General features: G+C 45.7%; 1 protein-coding gene across 2 annotated transcripts in view; it reads right to left on the bottom strand.

The window, feature by feature from the left end:
- SASH1 (SAM and SH3 domain containing 1) overlaps positions 1 to 20240 on the bottom strand; it is a 264186-nt gene that overhangs the window by 85059 nt on the left and 158887 nt on the right. For both annotated transcript variants that reach the window (XM_070376836.1, XM_070376835.1), the window contains exons 3-4: positions 16893 to 16943; positions 16721 to 16770 (exon numbers count right to left, since the gene is read on the bottom strand). In XM_070376836.1, the coding sequence (XP_070232937.1) occupies positions 16721 to 16770; positions 16893 to 16943 (101 nt within the window). The remainder of the gene's footprint in view (positions 1 to 16720; positions 16771 to 16892; positions 16944 to 20240) is intronic.

The following is a 20240-nucleotide window of genomic DNA, read 5'->3' as shown; positions in this document are numbered from 1 at the left end:
TCAAGATGCGATTTAAGTTAGTGGCTTGGCCACAAGAGTGTCTGCAGTCCCAGGTCAAGCTCTGATTCTTGGTGTTTCTTCAACAGGCATACACATTAAGGTGTTCAAAAGGAAAAGGGGGGCTTCCCTCATGGTCCAGAGGATAAGACTCCGCACTCCTAATGGACAGGGCTCAGGTTTGATCCCTGGTCAGGGAACTAAGATTTCATATACCACAATAAGCCTGTGCACTGCAGCAAAGACCCAACATAGCCAAAACAAATAACAAATAATCTTAAAAATAAATAAAAAGATAAATTTTTAAAAAGATCTTGGATTTCGTCTTCATTCTCATTTTGGTATAACCAGTAAAAACGAATGCCTTCCTTTTATGGCCTCAATGTGACATATTTTATATTTTATTTAAGTCTTTCAGAATTAATTTATTTAAGTCTTTCAGTATACCTTCAGAATTACTAAATTATTGTCAAAACCAAAATAAAACAGGATTGTAGCACATTATTTTCACCACAAAAGCTAATTTTTTTAATAAAATAAGGAAAAGAACTATACATAGCTTTGTTTACATTTTTAATGGCTGCTATTTATTCTGTAAATTGGACACAATTATTCCTTCCTTTTGGTTATTTCCCCCTTTAAAATTTACTGCATATGTGTAATAAGTATGTGGTCCAAGAAAGGCTTTTCTGCAAGGAAATGTGGTTGAGATTCGAGGCTGGCTGGATTAACAGGCATGCATCTGCCTGCTCCTGAGGAAGGACATTTGGTTATCACTATGCATGACGCAGGCCCTCACTCAGGAGCAGGTGTGGAAATGGATTGCCACTCTGCCTGGTACGGGGTGCACATGGGGCAATTCATCCCAGCAGAGGCTGGCACGGTAAGGAAAACCGGCCTTTGATATTCTTATCAAATTGGCATGGACCAGTGGGGAAAGCCAGGCTGCATAGAGCTGGCCCCTACCAGCCAGGGCCTCAGGATGGGGAGAGGGAGTATGGGAGGAAAGGAAGTGGAAAAGAGGCTCCTTTGAATGATCTCCTCGGTCTGTTTCCATGGCGATGGCTCCGGAAGCGGGTCAGAACTTTCTCAGTGCAAACAAATAGCAGCTTCCATTCACCATCACTCAAACCACGCTGGCCACACTTGCCGCTGGGACGTCAGGATCTGGGGAGGGACGTGGGGGCCGGGGCTGTCAGCCTTTCTTCTGTTGGCTGCTCTGAGGCGTGTCAGTGAAGCTGCCTCTGAAGGCTAAAGCTGGAGGAGCTGCGGGCATGCAGGGCCCTTTCTGGCCTCCTGATCATGTGGCTGGAGACACAGGGACCAGCCACCCCCCAGACAGGGCTGTGGGTGCTGCCCGCCTGCCCTACTTCTCCTGGCGGGCAGCACAAAGGACTGGGTCCTCTCCACAGTGGCTGCCACCATAGCCTTTTTGATGTTGTTTTCACTTTTAATTCCTTCAGGGGTGTGTGTGTGTGTGTGTGTGTGTGTATATGTGTGTGTGAGAGTCACTCAACCATGTCCGACTCTGTAATCCCCTGGATCGTAGCTCGCCAGGCTCCTCTGTCCATGGGATTCTCCAGGCAAGAATACTGGAGTGGGTTGCCATTCCCTTCTCCAGGGGATCTTCCCCACCCAGAGATCAAGCCCGGGTCTCCCGCATTACAGGCAGATTCTTTACCATCTGAGCCACCAGAAAAGCAAAGCTGATGAGAAACTTTGGCTTGTTATAAATACTATGAAAATGGGAACTCTTATAAGCTCTCCTGTCTTTCCAGATCTCACTTGTGTTAACTGAGGCATAACTGACATATAATCTTATATTGGTTTCAGATACACAACACAGTGATATGATATCTGTATATATGGGTCAGGAAGATCCATTCCCTTGGAAAAGGGAATGGCCACCCACTCCAGTACTCTTGCCTGGAGAATTCCATGGACAGAGGAGCCTGGCAGGCTACATACAGTCCATGGGGTCACAAAGGGTCGGTGCACATTGTGAAGTCATCACCACAATACGTCTAGTTAACATTTGTCACCATGCAGGTCTCATGTTTAAATCTCATCTCTTGGTCACATCCTTGTACCTTCCACATGCGCAGCCCCTAGGCAGCTGCTGACGTTTCCCCCGTACTTTGTCATTCCGCTGGCTGGTCTGACTCTGCCCTCGGATTGCTTCACATCCTTCCTCCTTTTGAATCACAGCTTTATCTGAAGTGACACACAAGGGCCTGCCAGTGATGCACAAGCTCCAGGCAGCGCCGCCAGAGACCCCACGACCGCAGCCGACCCCCACCAGCACCCTCTGGGCAGACCCCAAATCCACTGGTGACCGAGACGTGGAGCAGAGGCAAGGAGCTTCCACCGGACTGACAAGAAGCCGGTTTGGACAGAGATTCATAAACCCAAGCTGGCTGCCTGAGAACCCCTGGAAACTTGTGACAGCCTCCACAGTTCCACATTTGGGGAATCCCATTCACTGGAGCTGGGCAAGGCCTGAGGGTCTGTCTTCAGCAAACTCCCCAGCTAGCTCTAACGTGGGGATGTGCTTGGATTCCCCCAGGCTAACCCAGGAGAGGATGGAATCTCCTCCTTCCATCCTCCAAAATGCAGAAAGCCATAATCCCAGTGAGATTTTCAGAAAAGAATACGGAATACACTAAGATAAAACAAGCGGCCAGTAGGCTTCAAGGGTTACCCTTCTGCGAGGTTTTGTTTGGAGAAAGCTTTTAGACAAGGTTGAGGGCACGGTCCAGCCAGACTCAGGGAGCTGCGGTGAACTTGTAGTCTGTCAGCTGAGCTCAGCTGGATCACATTTCCTCAAAATCCCTTCACCGCACGGTTCTGGGTCAGTGCGATGCTTCACGTGAGATGCAGAAAGCAGAAGCAGAAGCACAGGCGGTTTTCTCTTTGGGCCGCAGGGTCAGTGCAGGGCAGGAGGCCCTGAGCTGGGGCTGATGCATGTGGCAGAGTGTCCCCTGGGTCACTGGGTAGCAGATGGGCCGCAGGGCTCGCATTTCTGCCCAGGGTCTCTGGTCCTGGGCTGTGGCTTGTCTCCCTCCCAAGGAAGGATGCCAGCAGCTCCTCCTGCAGGTTCCTGACGCTGGAGGATGGCTGCGTGGTGGTGAGGATGACTGGGTTTCAGCCCATCCTCGGAGGTGGCCATCTGTCCTCTGTCTCCAGTCGTGCTGACTTCAGGCCACATCACTGGACACAGAGGGACAGCCTTACCGGGCTGTGGAACCAGCCCCCGCAGACACAGGAAGTCCAAAATGCTAGAACAACGTGATCACAATGTCTGCTTCTCTCCCTGACTGATGGTGGAATTTATGAGGCTCTCAGCCCCACCCCGCCCTGCAGGGGCCGCCCGTCCCTCCTCCAGGCCCTATGCACTGTACCCACAGGGTATTACCTCACTGCGACGTGTCTCCTTCAGGTTGTCAGAGGACAGCAACCTTCCCTAGCCTGTTCATCTTCCCAGGGCCAAGCGTATGTGTCCAGACAGCAGAAACGTAAAAAGCATTTATTCAATTAAAGGTCATTTGCCGCCTAGCCCATCGCTGGCCCTCCCCACATGCGTCCGCCGTTACGAGGTCCCCGTGGTGGAGTCTATGATAAAAGGCCTGACGCTGGAATTCCACTTCTGCCTCACTCAAAGTTCATCATCATGACCATGCCGTGTCATCTAGTCTTTCTTGGTTTCCTTAACTGCCAGCTACCAATTACATTACAGTTCTGTTAAGAGGATTTACACACAAGTCGCAGGCTTGCTTCCTCCCCTACTCCTGCCAGGATGCGGGCTAAGTCACTTCAGTTGTGTGCAACTCTTTGCCACCCTATAGACTGTGGTCTGCCAGGCTCCTCTGCCCATGGGGATTCTCCAGGCAAGGATACTGGAGTAGGTTGCCATTCCCTCCTCCAGGGGATCTTCCCAACCCAGGGATCGTACCCACGTCTCTTATGCCTCCTGCATTGGCAGGTGGGTTCTTTAGCCACCTGCCAGAATAGGAATGCTATTTATTTACTGGTAGCCCCCTCCTCCCCCACCCTCCTCCCTGTCCTGGTCAGCTTTCCTTCAGGACAGACAATAACCAGCGTCCACCTCCACACAGAAAATACTTCCTGGCAGTCGCTGGATGCAGCCCAGGCAAGTGGCCTGAAGCTGGGCACGGTCAGCCGGAGGGTCACTCACCAGACGGAGTTCAGGGCCATAGAGTTTTCGGAGGGGAACAGCTGAGGAGGAGAATTCTGACACAGCTGCTTTTGCTCTGAGCCCCTGTGTTCTGGAATGCTGAGCCCCTCAAATATGCTGCACGATGGAGCACACATGTGTGTGACACAGAGCCACCCGCACAAACACATATTTCAGCACGTTGCGAGCACACAGGCTCTGTGAAAGCGGTGGCTGTCTCCCAGCCTTTCCCCTGCCCTCCCATCTCTGGGGCACTGAAAGGACAGGACAGCTCAGGCAGGAAGGGCACAGGGTAGGTGGCTGTGGCCACCACGAGCTGCGTGTCCAACACCGTCTAATGAGATGGACGGTGGGAACCACAGGCACAGTGTGCAGATCGCCGCCCTAACGCAGAGGAGGGTGTGTGTGGCTGGTGGTGGGGGCGGGGGGAGACACAGCATGTACCTGGGGCGGGCATGGCACTGGGTTATTTCGCACAACCACTGTCAGAAAGAGCTTTTATCCTGCACATTTTATCAATTTGGAACCTGAGGCTTGGGGAATTTAACTCCCAGAACTAGCAGAGCTTAAATTCATACCCTGTCTAATACCAAAGCTGACATTAGCAACAGCAGAGTCCACGCAACGTTGGTGGGTACAGAGCAGGCTTTGCATTTGGTCAGAAAGGGAGAAATGGCCCAGGCTAGAAGGAACCCGGAAACTCGGACTCAAACTCACCACCACGTCCCTGGGAGCTGAAGCTGGAGGGGTGACCGTCACAGACAGACTGGGGGCCCAGGCCCTGGACAATGCCCTTGCTCTTAGGCCCACCGCCTTGGCAGATAGCTGCATGCTTGCGAGCAAAGTTGCTTCAGTCGTGTCCGACTCTGCAACTCCATGGACTGTAGCCTGCCAGGCTCCTCTGTCCATGGGATTCTCCAGGCAAGAATACTGGAGTGGGTTGCCATGCCCTCCCCCAGGGGATCTTCCCAACCCAGGGATCGAACCAGTGTCCCATGGCTCCAGCACTGTAGGTGGATTCTTTACCCCTGAGCCACCAAGGAAGCCTGGCAGCTGGCTACTAGTCAACTAATTAGAGCAAAAGAATATGGACTACAAATGCCTACGCCTGGCTCCGGGTGCAGCCTATTTATTGGGTTGACCAAAAAGTGTGTTCGGGCTTTTCCACTATATCTCATGGAAAACCAGAAGGAACTTTTTGGCCAACCCAGTATTTTCTGAACCCTAAGCTTTCCGTCTGCCTATCTTCCCTGTCTGGTGAGCTCCAACGACCAGACACTAGGAGCCCGAGTCACCCCGGGTGCTGTTCTCACAGGCCACAAGTGCCTGCCACCCTTTCCTGGGGGGACAGCGGGGACACGGTGAGACGCACCCCCCTGAACTGGGCAGAACCGACTGGTGAGCTATCCTGAAGGATGGGCCTCCACAGGTTTTCTCACTCCTCACACATGCACATTCCCCACGGGAAAAAACTGGTATTCCCCTCCCCACCCCACAGCCTTGCCACAAACAGGATGTGGAAACAGGATGCATTAGTCTCAGCTCCAGGGATCACGGCTTGACCTGGATTTTTTAACAAACTCATCAGCAATTCTCACAGCCTTTGTTCCGTCTGAAGGAGGATTTAACAATCACCCTGCAGGCGGGTTTCTAGCACTCCCATTTACCTGGGAAAAACAGAGCCCTGGCTCACCACACAAGGGACCACAGCCCTGTCCTCAGGGGAATTCCACAGACAGATGAGGCGTGAGCCCCCTCCTCAAGCCCGGTCCCTGGGAACCAGCTAATTGAGCAAGAGGGAGGAGGTTCCACTGAGAAAAGAAACTTTCTGACATTTCTTACACATTTCAAGGAGGCTGGACACAAAGTTGTCGAGAACTGGATTCACAGTATTTTTCCTATAAGCCTAGCAAACACATTTTCTTTCCAACGTCTGCTTTCCTTCTGTTGATACGAAATATCCCAAATAGGCAATTCTATACAGACCTAAAGTAGATTAGAGGACTGGGGGTCATCAGAAGACAGAGCAGTGACTGCTGAAGGACATGGGGTTTCTTTCTGAGAAACTGAAATGTTCTACATTAACAAGGTGATGGTGACACATACCTGTGGATATAGTAAACATCTGTGGCCTGTAAACTTTAAAAAGGTGACCAGTATGGTCTGTGCACGGCATTTCAACTAAGCTGATTAAAAAAAGAAAACAGATGACCCCACAAAAACCTGTAATACAAATGTTCAAAGCGGCATCATGCATAATAACTGAAAAGTCAAAACAACCCTAAATGTCCATCAGTTGATGAATGGATAAGCAGAATGTGCACATACAGACAACAAAAAGGAATGAATGTAGGAAAGCTTCGAAAACATTATGCTCAGTGAAATAAGCCAGTCACTTAAACTGTGTATGACCCTGTTTCCATGAAATGTCAGTAACAGGCAAATCTATAGAGACAGAAAGCTGATTAGTGGCTGTTCAGGGGAGAGAAAGATGGGAGAATTCAGTGGAGACAGCTGAGAGACACAGGATTTCTTTTTGAATTGACAAAATTCTCCAAAATTGATTGCAGTGATGGCTGCAAAACTCTATACACCCTAAAACCCACTGAACTTTACACTTTTTAACAGGTGAGTTGTGTGGTATGTGAACTATATTTCAAAGCTGTTACTAAGAATAAAATAAACACACTTTACCAACCAAATTGCAGGTTTAAAAAGTTTTAAGGATTTTTAAAATTAGTATAATACTTTGTTTGTTTCTCCATATCATGCCTTTATTGGAGATGGTGTGTGATCTGTTATTTCTATTTAACAGAGGAGGGAAAATCTGAGATGACTTGAACAAGACTGCAAAATGGAATTGAGTGGGGAGGGAAGGGGCAGCTTTTACAAGGAGATCTGGGGACTTGTGGAAACTACTGTTCTCTCTGCCACATGGTTTTTAAAATGCTTTTAACAGGTGTCTTCTTATGGCTAATATTCACAAACAAAAAGCACTTACTTCATATTATACTGCTAACATTTTAGGGAGATGCTGGAATATGCTAGCTAACAGATGAGACTAAAGTAGGTCTTCTGTAATCAAAGTCCTGGAAATAATCCACTTTTAGTTTTATTTCAAAGTACTGGGGGTGAATGAATTTGATGCCCTTATTTAATGAGCGCCTGTTCTATGTAAAGCACTGTTCTGGATGTTACAGAAACTCCAAAGAGAGGAAGAGAGTGAGTTCATGGCCTCAAGGAGTCCATGCTCATGCTAGGCTGGGTGGGAGCAGCAAAGTCCACCAGTGGTTAGGGGTTTTCCTGATGGCTCAGCGGTAAAGAATCGGTCTGCAATGCAAGAGAGGCAAGAGAAGCAGGTTCAGTCCCTGGGTTGGGAAGATCCCCTGGAGGAGGACATGGCAACCCACTCCAGTATTCTTGCCTAGGAAATCCCAAGGACAGAGGAGCCTGGTGGGCTACAGTTCATAGGGTTCCAAAGAATCGGACATGACTGAGCAACTGAGCATGAACAAGGGGCTGGAGCCAGGGGCGAGGCCATGAACTTGGGTCAGACAGAACAGACACTGATAACAGACAAGACTGTTGGGCACTTATTAGATTCTTAATAGCTTACTAAAGCTTCCCTGGTAGCTCAGCTAGGAAAGAATCCGCCTGCGATGCAGGAGACCACAGTTCGATTCCTGGGTTGGGAAGATCTGCTGGAGAAGAGATAGGCTACCCACCCCAGTATTCTTGGGCAAAGAATCTGCCTGCAATGCAGGAGACCTGGGTTTGATCCCTAGGTTGGGAAGATCCCCTGGAGAAGGGAAAGGCTATCCGCTCCAGTATTCTGGCCTGGAGAATTCCAGAGACTGTACAGTCCATGGGGTTGCAAATAGTCAGACACGAATGAGTGACTTTCACTTTCTATAGCATACTGAAGGAAGTACTTTACTGATTATCCTCACTTTATAGTCATGAAATCTGTAGATAAAAAGATTAATTAACTAGCTAAGAGTTGGAGAGCTAGAAGAAAGAGCCTGGATTTCAACCCAGAGAATTGGTAACCCCAAGGCTATAATGGTACTTCGACTGGATTGGGATTTTTGTTTCTTGCTCTGGGACCCTGGACAAAGTAATTCCCCTCAAAAGTAGCACATACCTCAGTGAAAGATTCATGAAAAATTCAATGATCAAAGTACAATAAAAGCAACTAGCACCAGTGTCCAATACGCAGAAATAACCGAAGGTTATTACAGTGCTATTAACAACAATGATGATGATGCTACATGTGACAGTATATGAAAAGACAGCAAATGTTCCTGGATTCCAAGTGGTAGAACGAATACAGCCAGCAAGGGGACTGAGAAAGCATTCAGGGAGAAGCGATCCTTAAAACAGGACTTAAAAGAAGGAAATGCTTTCCAGTCTGGAACACCAGACAACTCAGGAGGTATTGGAAAGAAGCTCCAAGGCCTGGAGCTGGGCCGTGTGGCTGGGAGATGGGAAGATGAAGCAATAAAGATGGGCTGGGTCTCTATTAGGGGGTGTTGATCACCAAGGTGAAAACCTGAAGAGATTCTAATTTATAAGTGTCCCTGCGGGATCTCAGCAAACTCTCGGTGTGCTGGGACCTAATCATATTTCAGGGAGTAATTTCCTGAATTACTCTTTTCCAGTTCACCAGAAGAGTGTTAAGGTCCCCCTTGGAGTAGTGAAGATGAAAAAGAGGGAGATGGGTCAAGATACAGAAGTAGCAAGCAACAAGATTTGGCAGAGGTCTTAGAATCATGAATGAAATGCAGAAATAATAATGTAAAGCTCTGTAAAGTCCAGAAAGTAGTCCCTGGGAAAAGGGGGAACCATACAGTCAGAGAACAAGTACTCACAGAGAGAAGGAAGAAGGATAAAGGAGGAGCGGTTCTACCATAAGAATGTGCAGCTTGGGGTGACTGGAATGGCAATGAGCAGACAACCGGCAAGAGGCTGAAACAGGCACGTCACCAGCTTGAGGGAAGGGTCAGAGGGCATGGTATAGATCCCACACAGGTGCCCAGAGACCATAGTTCAAAGCCACGGGTTGGTATAAATATCTTGGGAGAGCTTGCAGGCTGGATAAAAGCTCCAGCAGGATAGCCAGAGTAAGGGGTGGGAGGAACACAGGGAGCTGCCAAAGAGTGGGCATAAAGTGAGGGGGAGAAACTGGAAACCACAGTGTCACAGACACACACACACACTAAGGCTGGAGAGGGCAATGTGACCAAGAGAAAATGTGAGCCAAATGCAACAAGCATCTAAGGGCGGGGTGGGGGCATTGGACCTTGGGAAGAGCATCTCAGCAGGGAAGGAAGAGAGGAATTCAGCTTTGGAGGAAAAGTTCAGCACTAAGTGGGGGAGAGAAATGGAATTATGGGAGGACGGCGAGATTCTCACAGGGTGGAAAGGAAGTAAGCATTTTTATGAGTGTGTGCTTACTCTCCCACTCACGCATTTATCCAAAGTCTTTTATGTAAAAGATCCTGGGCTCGGTGTGGGAGGTGACTATACACACACACACGGGAGGTGACTACACACACACACACACACACACACACACACACACACACACACACACAGAGGTGGGCCCATAACTGCTGTCCACTGCTCCCACAGCAGGAGAGCTCAGGGGTGACAGAGCCCAGCAGCAGGATGCTCTATCTCCACTCTGCAGATTAGGGAGGACCTCCAGAAGAGGCAGGACCAGAACTGAGTCGTTAAGGGTGAATGAAGCTTGCACACATAAGGGGGGCTGGGGAGGACGGTGAGGGTGACAGACAGGACACACCATCAGGAGGAGCAGGGTGAGGCTCAGCATCCATGGGAGAATGTGGCCCATCTGGGAGACTGTGGGAACTTAACCGGCCTGAAGAGCAGATCAAGGGAAGAGATGGCCAGGCAGGCAGAGGGTGGGTTAGGAGGGGTGCAGAGGGAGAGGCGGCAAGACCAGGAAAGCAGGCAATCAGGTGAGTAGGCAGGAGGTGAGACAGAACAAGGGGGACCAAGGGTGTCTTCCCTGGAGTCAAGAGGCAAAAGGAGGGAAAGACAGAGATTTTTGAGCGGGTGGGGGCTGCTGGAAAGAAAGCTGACACCTTCAAGAGTTACCAGCTTGCCAGATGAAACAGATGAAATAATTTGGAGAGTGACGCAAAGTTTAAGTGGAACAAATGGTCGCATAGAACATTGATAAACTCTATTCTGTGCATTTTATCTGCCCACAGAACACTGCTCCCACGGTATTTATCTTCCTCTTCCATCACACTGCTATATGTTTTTAGACTTTTCACCATAAAATAGTTGAAGTGTAGTCACAGGTAATGAAAGAAAGGGAAACTAAATCAGCGAATTTTCAACTCTAGTGAAAGACTTAGGAGAAAAGAACTTATAAATATTGGCGAAGGTGAAGTGTTGAGATTTATTTTGGCCCTTGCTGTCTCTATAGATAAATTTAAGGGACCCAGTATATATAAAAATAAAATTTGCTCCTACTTCCGAGGGAACATCTGAAGTGGAAGTTTTAACTGCTGTTATTTACAGAATGCTAATGAACTCATTTACTTCTCACCTCTCCATTTGCATAAGCAATACAACAACAAGTACTTTAGAATTAGATCTTCAAGGTTAGCAGCATGAATTTTTAAGTGGGATTCAATCTGGGCTCTGCCACCTGTTAGTTGTGTAAACAAGGGCAACTTATCAACCCCTCTGTGCCTCAGTTTCTGCATTTGTCAATGGGAAAAACAACACCAAGAACAGTGGACTGTGCTCACAGCTGATGCTCAGAGAACAGCTGCTGTGGGAAGAAATGAGCGGGATAAAGTGGAGGGTGTTGGACCAGGTCTCTAGAAAAGCTTTGTAAATGATGTGCCTTTCTTTCGCTTTTTTACCTTTGTGAGAAGTCAGGGGAGTTTGTAATTTCCTCGGTCCTGTCCTGCCACAGCAAAAATTTGAAGAGACGGACAGACCGGTGTTACAGCCTGGTGTTACAGCTCAGTTTAATTTGGCAAGCAAAGGAAAATACAACCTCGAGGCATGAGGGCGGGCTGACCCAAAAGACACCAACAGAAGCCTGTGGCTCAATTTTGGCTCCTCTTTTTATATGTTTTTTCTTCTCCCCTTGAGCCTGTCCTATGTAAATTGGGCTAGTCAGGAGGGCTGCTTGCTTCACCTGAGGTTCTCATTCCGGTCCTCAGACCTTCCTTTGTTCTATTTTCGCAGGCTTTTTCCTTTCTTTGTCTTTTAGCCACCGCTATTTTGGACTCCGTTTTCCTATTCTAAGCACCTAACACCTTTTACCTTCGTCCCTTTACCCTGCTTCTCCTTCCCTCCTGGAAGATGCAGCAGCACTTTAAAACTGGAGGAAGGAAGGAAAGGAGCAAGGAGGAAGGGATGAGAGAGGGTGGGAGAGAGGGAGGGAAAAGGCAAGGAGGTGGCAGGAAGGACAGTCTGAGTTCCTGAAGGCTTGCTTGAGCTGCACTGCCAGTCCTGGGCCTGCCTATGAGCATGAACGTATCCAGTGAAACTTCCCTTAGTTAACAATACTACTTGTCAGGTTTTCTGTTATTTCCAACTAAACTCTGTTGGCACAACCTAAAAGTTGCAAGTTAAGTTCAATTTGAAGATCTTACTGAAGAGTATAGCTCAGGGGACAGCTGCTCAGAGAGCTCTGAGAGGACTGATCCTAGGAGACCAGGGAGGAGCCAGGATAAACAGGGATTTTTCTTTCCCTGCAGACGGGGAAAACATCAAAAGACTTGAACATCAAAAGATTACTACTAATCACACACACACACAAAAATCCATATATTTTAAGTTAATTGTTTTGGTGACTTTCAACAAACTGTGGAAAATTCTTAAAGAGATAGGAATACCAGACCACCTGACCTGCCTCCTGAGAAATCTGCATGCAGGTCAAGAAGCAACAATTAGAACTGGACATGGAACAACAGACTGGTTCCAAATTGGGAAAGGAGTATGTCAAGGCTGTATATTGTTACGCTGCTTATTTAATTTATATGCAGAGTACATCGTGAGAAATGCTGGGCTGGATGAAGCATAAGCTGGAATTAAGATTGCCGGGAGAAATATCAATAACCTCCGATATGCAGGTGACACCACCCTTATGGCAGAAAGTGAAGAAGAACTAAAGAACTTCTTGATGAAAGTGAAAGAGGAGAGTGAAAAAGTTGGCTTAAAACCTAACATTCAGAAAATGAAGATCATGGCCTCCGGTCCCATCACTTCATGGCAAATAGATGGGGAAACAATGGAAACAATGAGAGACTTTATTTTGGGGGGCTCCAAAATCACTGCAGATGGTGACTGCAGCCATGAAATTAAAAAACATTTGCTCCTTGGAAGAAAAGTTATGACCAACCTAAACAGCATATTAAAAAGCAGAGACATTACTTTGCTGACAAAGGTCCATCTAGTCAAAGCTATGGTTTTTCCAGTAGTCATGTATGGATGTGAGAGTTGGACTATAAAGAAAGCCGAGCGCCGAAGAATTGATGCTTTTGAAGTATGGTATTGGAGAAGACTCTTGAGAGTCCCTTGGACTGCAAGGAGATCAAACCAGTCCATCCTAAATGAAATCAGTCGTGAATATTCATTGGAAGGACTGATGCTAAGGCTGAAACTCCAACACTTTGGCCACCTGATGCGAAGATATAACTCAATGGAAAAGACCTGAGGCTGGGAAAGATTGAAGGCAGGAGGAGAAGGGGACGACAGAGGATGAGATAGTTGGATGGCATCACCAAGACGATGGACATGAGTTTGAGCAAGCTCCAAGAGTTGGTGATGTACAGGGAGGCCTGGGATGCTGCAGTCCCTGGGGTCACAGAGTTGGACACGACTGAGTGACTGAACTAAATGAACTGATGTATTCGAAGATGCAGGAATCTGTGCTATTTGAAATTATTCCTTAGGTATGCATCTTAACAGGGCCAGGATCCAAAGCACAGAATGCCTCCTTTTTTTACCCATACAGAAGTCCCTGGGGTTGGGGCTGGGGGCTCTGCAGTGGCTGATGACTCCACCTTTACAGAACTGTTGTGGAGGGAAACATTCCTTGCCTGCACCCATTCCATATAGTTATAAAAGATATTTTCCAACAAAAATTCTTTGTCTCAGTTATTCTTGAGAATAACTGGTGAGTAACAAGAAACTTTAATAAGCATTCACCTTTTCAACCAGTCAACACAAAGCCGAGATTGGTGTAATAAAGTGGATAGTCTCATCAATAGGCCATGTAAATAGATACAAACAGAAGAGCTCTGTCGGCCTTTTTTAGAATATTTTCAGTGAAAGCATATGGAGGGCCTACAGACTGGGGCGTGAGGGAGGGTGGGTGGCAGCTGGCAGGTCCATTTTCCATCCCCCCACCTCTCTCTCTCCATCCATGCATCCATCCACCCTTTCACCAGGCAGGTCCTGCATATCTCAGATGGTAAAGAATCTGCCTGCAATGCAGGAGACCCAGGTTCAGTCCCTGGGTCGGGAAGATACCCTGGAGAAAAGAATGGCTACCCATTCCAGTATTCTTGCCTGGAGAATTCCATGGACAGAGGATCCTGGGGGGCTACAGTCCATGGGATCGGACAGGACCGAGGGACTAACACTACATATCTAAAGACCAGAGTCCAAGGAACCTGACTTGTCAGGGTGCTCAGGGTCTGTCCTGCCAGGTATATCAGAATTCTTACTGCTGGTCTGCCCAAATAACCCACCTCCTGGGTCTTTTCTGGCCAGAGCTATAGTACTGTAACTTGAAGACTTTAAGTGCGGTTGAATGCAAAATACCACTGAGAGAGGTGATGATCTGCATTGTAAGTAACGCCTGATACCTTGCTTAAAACAAGTTTTCACTGGAGGAGAAGGAAGGGCAGGGGTGCTGAGGCTCCTGAGACAACTGTGTGGGGAGGAGACAGTGGCTCTGGAAGGCAGGCGCCCGCAGGGCCCACATCTCAGCTCCCGCATTTCCTGCTGTCACCTATGCCTCCGCTCCTAAGGTTGTGCTGCTGTTGATCTGTCCCCTTGTATTTACTGAGTTCTCTTGCCTTTTGAATAAAAAAGTAGAAGAAACCTTCTGCCAATTAAACGGCACTGCTGACTCAGAAGGGTATTATGGCTGGCAGATACTCTGTACTTACTAACCAGACACAACCAACTGGTTTGCCAGGCCATCCTCCAGGGCCTGCAAAGTTACCAGCAAGCATCTTCATTTGCAGAATAGCAGGATTTTGCATTGCAGAGTATTTGCAAGCAGACAGCAGTGTATAGAAGAGAGAGCCAAAGCATACAAATTGGTGAGTCGAAGTAGAGCTCACATGGGAGCTCATCACAAAATTCTTGAAACTTTTCTGTAAATTAAAATTCTTTTCAAAAGTTTTTTTTTTAATTAAAGAAGTATTATAGTTTTCAAAAACCATTAAAAGGCAAATGGAGGAAAAGATGTACAGAAACCTTCAAATTATTTAGAAACAACTAAATTTAAGGAAACCATTTACTAGAACATGGGCTTCCCAGGTGGTTCAGTGGTAAAGAACCTGCCTGCCAACGCAGGAGATGCAGGTCCAATCCCTGGGTCAGGAAGATCCTCTGGAGGAGGAAATGGTAACCCACTCCAGTATTCTTGCCTGGGAAATCCCATGGACAGAGGAGCCTGGAGGGCTACAGTCCATGGGGTTGCAAAAGAGTCGGACACGACTGGGCGACTAAACAACAACAAGAATAATTTACTAGAACAGAAGCAAAATGCACGTATGACAGATGGGGAGGCTAGGGGTTGTCAACAGCTGTGTGTGTGTGTGTGTGAGAGAGAGAGAGAGAGAGAAATTTGGTAACCTCAGGAGGCTGTTAGTGTATCTCTGGACCACAAGACTCATGCCACATTTTACCAAGTGGAGCACATAAACACGGAAAGAATGACTACCCACAATTGAGGGGAAGGAGAAACACCAGCCTAACTAAGACGCGTTTAACTTTGGTGAGTCACTTCCTCTGAGGAGGAAAGTGACTTGTCCCCTGGTAGATTCAGAGACTGAGAGATCACCTGAGTTCTCAGGCTGAATCACGCCACAGAGGTAGCAAACCAGGTCGGAGGAGCCTACAGCCTCTCGTGCAGAGCTGCGGCTCACCTTCAGTTCAACATCACCGCACCTCCAATTTCAAAACTGAGGTCAACTCAAAACTCTTGGCTACTTCAGCCTCCACACTACTAAGTCCCCAGGAGAATACATGCAACTAAGACAAAGGAAATTCACGCTTATGGCACATTTATCTTTCAACCTCGAGGGGGCAACGGCCTGGGATTTCTTCTGCTCATCACCCCCAACATTCCCCAGGCATGAAACTGAATCCGCTCAGTGTGACTGAAGCTTTGGCATGGCAGCCTCCACTCCTGGAAGCCGCGTCAGTGCCAGCAGCACACACACGTGGACGGATTAGGCAGAGCTGTGCTGTAAAGCACACACACGCTTGCCTAATGTGTGCTTTTCATTCCAGAAATACTTTTGACGCCTAAACCACTTCTATGCCTCCCTTGGCCTCAAACAGTCTAAGTGGCTCTGTGCCAGAGGAAGTGTCTGTTTAAAGATGGGGACTTTCTCAAAATTTCTTTACCTCAGAAGATCATAAATAGAACCTTTTAGCGTAATTATGATGGAATAAAGTAGAAAAGGGAAAGAAAAAAAATTGCTTTTTTCTTTTTTTCTCAAGTGACGTAAAAGAAATACTGGAAATATAAACTATAAGATAGAATTATCTTCCATGAGAGTCAAGATTACAGGGTTCAAGTTAGGACAAGTAAGCCAAAAGTATTACCTTTAACGGGAAAGGTTAGTGACAAGTGTTTATTCTTGTTTTAAGGTGGCTCAGTGGTAAAGAATCTGCCTGCAATGCAGGAGACCCAGGTTTGATCCCTGGGTCGGGAAGATCCCCTGAAGCAGGGCATGGCCACCCACTCCAGTATTCTTGCTTGGAGAATTCCATGAACTGAGGAGCCTGGCAGGCTATAGCCCATGGGGTCTCAAAGAGTCAGACACAACTGAGCAACTAACACACACATAAACACACTTCAAAGCAAGGTGCAGAGAGGTACTGTAATCATTGTTTTATTCTGGAATGTATTATACTTTTGTACTTTGCTTCTTTATGACTTCCATCCTGTATCAAAAACCAGTGTAAAAGAAGAAAACCATTTTGGTTGACTTAGCTGTCTCTTCCTTTTCTCCACGCTCACTTTCAGATATTTCAGGTTGACTTACAACAAGGAGTGTGAAATCAATAACACTTTGCAGAATCCTTGGGCATCACCAATTGAATTACAGAATACACTCATCCACCTACATACACGTACACACACACACACACACACACGCAGGAAAATAACTTCAAGTTCCACAGTACATACACAGTATGTGTACAATCACCTATCCCGTTTCCGTCAGAAAGGACCTAAAAGACACCTTAGAAATTCCGCTCCAGGACAGAAGGAGGAAAACTTACTTTCTTTCCACTTCTGGTGTTGATACAGCGCTACAGAAGCCAAGCGACTCCTAGGAGAGAAGATTCATAGGGTCAGTGCAGGCAGAACAGCAGGCTTCATCTCATTTTTACATAATACCACTTTTTAAAAAAGACAGAAGCAAAAATAGATGATTAAAGTCACTGTGCTTACTTCGATCTGAGACCGCAGCTGAAGTGACGTGGGGCTGGCTTCGGGTTTCTCCTAAAACAGAACAGATGCTGGTTTAATGAGACTTCCAAACGTGGCACACACCAGAAAAGACAAATAATGTGTAAGAAGAGACAGGGGAGAGTTGGGAAATGCTAGGTTACAGTGGGAGGAGATAAACAGATTTTCTGAAAAAAAACTGTTTTTTAAATGAGAGCCCTAGCCTTTTAAAAGTGAACTGTTTTCCAAATTACATCGCTTGACACTGGTGACAATTTTATTGCAGAAGAGAAAAGCACAATCTAACTGAAGAGGACGGAGAGTTAGTGGTAAAATGATTTTCCGGATGAGACCAGGCCGTCACAAAGACGCAGAATTTACTACGATCCATTTATGTCATGAAGTCATAAAGAAGAGGCAGGGGATTCAAGGAAATTAGAGATAAAATAGCAGAGGATAATACTCTCATTTCACAGTTTTAAAAAACTGTACCCCTTTGAAAGAAAAAAAAAAGATAACCAGTTACCTGTGATTAAAAAATATATTGAAATAAACAGGATAATGACATTATTAGAAGTGTCATGGCAGACTATAGAAAAATGAGTTATACAAGTAAACAGAGCATCACACTGGTATTTTTTCATAACTAGAGAAAAACTTTAAATAGGTGCTAAAGCAAAGGTTCACAACAAAGTGTGGTCCAAGACCAGGGTGGTCCCCAGCTGATCAGTAAGTCATAAGCAGGAAAATGGGCAGTTTTAGAGGAAGGAGTAATATCACCAACATTATATAAGCTTGAAATATGAAATTGTGAAAGTTTTCCGATAATCCTATTGTGTTCTTAGAGATCACTATCTTCTTCGGGACTACATGGGCACTATTTGAAGACTATTTTCTTAGTTAACATTAGTCAGTTAACACTCATGAAATGGGCAAAGTTCATCTCAAATTACAAATTCTCACTTGCATCTAATTGCTTTTTTTTCAGTTTGCCTATTTCATCTTTAGCACAATTATAAATCTAGACCAATATTTTAAAATGCAGCAATGAAACATAACTCCAAACAAAAGTATGAATGTACACAAGGTAAAAGGAATCCGGTACAAATATAGAAAATAAAATGAGAGTGTTGGAGTGGTTACATCTGAGAATGGGGTGATGTGGATAAGCAGACCACAGGAGAAAACTGTTTTAATGGACTGGCAACCCTCTTGACTCCAGTTCCAGGACCTCATTTGTTCTGAAAAAATATCAGAGTGGTGTGAAGTCCCACTGAACTTCTCTCTGGTTAACATTCTCCTGGTTTGTATTACCACTTTTGTTTATAATGATCAAATATATATTCCATCATAAAACAATAAATGGAAATGTTTGAGTTACATTCCAAGTCTGATTGGTATGATGTCAGACTCAAGTGCAATCAACAAAAGGGATATGTATTTTGGAGGTTCTTGGTGCTTAGAAACCAATCTGGTGCCCTGATACCCAACCTTTTAGGATCAGTGCCTAGCGAAATTTACAAACTTCAACTGTAGGAAAAGCAAAGGTAGAGTGTGCAGTTTTTTCATCTTAAGTCTTCCCATTCAGAAGGGTATGGAAGCGTCAGAATTATGACACAACTCTATTAGTTCCTCTGAAATTGTCCTCTCACCCAACTCCATACCCATCAACACAAAGTAACTGATTCAACTCTTCCTGTCCTCTGTTCTTAACTTTCTTTATACTCCAAGTCTCTCCTTACGAGATAATGCAGACCATGATAAGAAATTACCTGCTTTTATTATACATTTTTATCTGCACTTTTCTAATAAATTTTATTTATTGGTGCATCATTTGTTACTCCACATAATAACACAATATTTATGGTATATTATGCAAAACATACCCATTCCTGCATACAAAGCTGATGCTTGTTAACAATCATATTAAATGTTTGATGATCTGGAACTAATACTCTAAAACAATTCATTTTCACATGTTAGTTTGTCACTTATAATAGACATTTGACTGTGCTGTAGCTACTTAGGAAATTGGTTGGGGGTGTAAGTTTGATGTATAATGCATTACAATTCACCCCATTAAAATAACGGACCCAGTTAGTTTCCATGCAGAACATCTGTTTTATCAGGAACAGAATATGTTGAACAGGAGATCTCGCACTGTGATTGTTTCTAGTGCTTTTCCACCCGCAGAGTATGTCACAAACAATGTGATTCAGAGCAAACATTATTAATTTCATCTCTCAAAGAGAGACAACCACCATTATAATGAGATATTTCTTAGATTAAATGTACCCTAAAGTAAAAACACTACACAAGTGAGGAGAAGCTTGTAAAATTACCCACTAAGTTAAGGACCTGTTTGACATTTGGTGAGAAAACAGATTGGGCTCTTTGGCAAAATTCCACTATTATGATATTGATAGATGTCATATGATATTAATGACAAGCATGCAAAAGACTACCATTCTGTCAGGCACTTGTGAATATGATGAAACCCATGTGGACCCACCATCGAGCCTAAGAAACAGAACATCACAATAAAGAGTTAAAGCTAGCAGGTACTGATGTACAGTTGGATAAAACACCTTCTGTGCAGAGCATGAGACAAGTTTGGAAATGCGTCATACACACTTGAGGGAAAAAGTGCTGGACAGTTTTTTATTCTGTTTAGCACTAAAGAAGAAATGGATTTCTTCTACCGCACAATGTGAAATGAAAAGGTGTGAAAGAGCCAGGCAGAAGGAGCACCATCATTGGTGCTGTCTGCACACATGTATGTACACATGTATGCAGCAATAAGGGGTATTGCTTACATAATAGCAAAACTTCCCTGGTGGCTCAGATGGTAAAGCGTCTGTCTACAATGCGGGAGACCCAGGTTCAATCCCTGGGTTGGGAAGATCCGCTGGAGAAGGAAATGGCAATCCACTCCAGTACTATTGCCTGGAAAATCCCATGGACAGAGGAGCCTGGTAGGCTACAGTCCATGGGGTCGCAAAGAGTAGGACATGACGGAGCGACTTCACTTCACTTACATAATAAAGAAGGATGGATTCAGGTCAAGGTGGGCAGAGAATGTGCAGCAACACAGATTGACCTGGAGATTATCATTCTAAGTGAAGTAAGTCAGAGGTAGAGAAAGTCAAGTACCTTATAATATCACTTACATGTGAAATCTACAAAAATGATACAAGCAGACCTATTTACAAAACAGAGACAGACTCACAGAAAGCAAATCTAAGGTTATGTAAAAGGGAGGGAAGGAGGAATAAATTAGGAGCTTGGGATTAACAGATACACACCACTATATATAAAATACATAAAAAAAGATCCTAGTGTATAGCACAG

Source organism: Bos mutus, chromosome 9, assembly GCF_027580195.1.
Source record: "Bos mutus isolate GX-2022 chromosome 9, NWIPB_WYAK_1.1, whole genome shotgun sequence".
In the NCBI taxonomy this organism is placed as follows: Eukaryota; Metazoa; Chordata; class Mammalia; order Artiodactyla; family Bovidae; genus Bos; species Bos mutus.
This window is presented reverse-complemented; position numbering and strand designations above follow the sequence as displayed.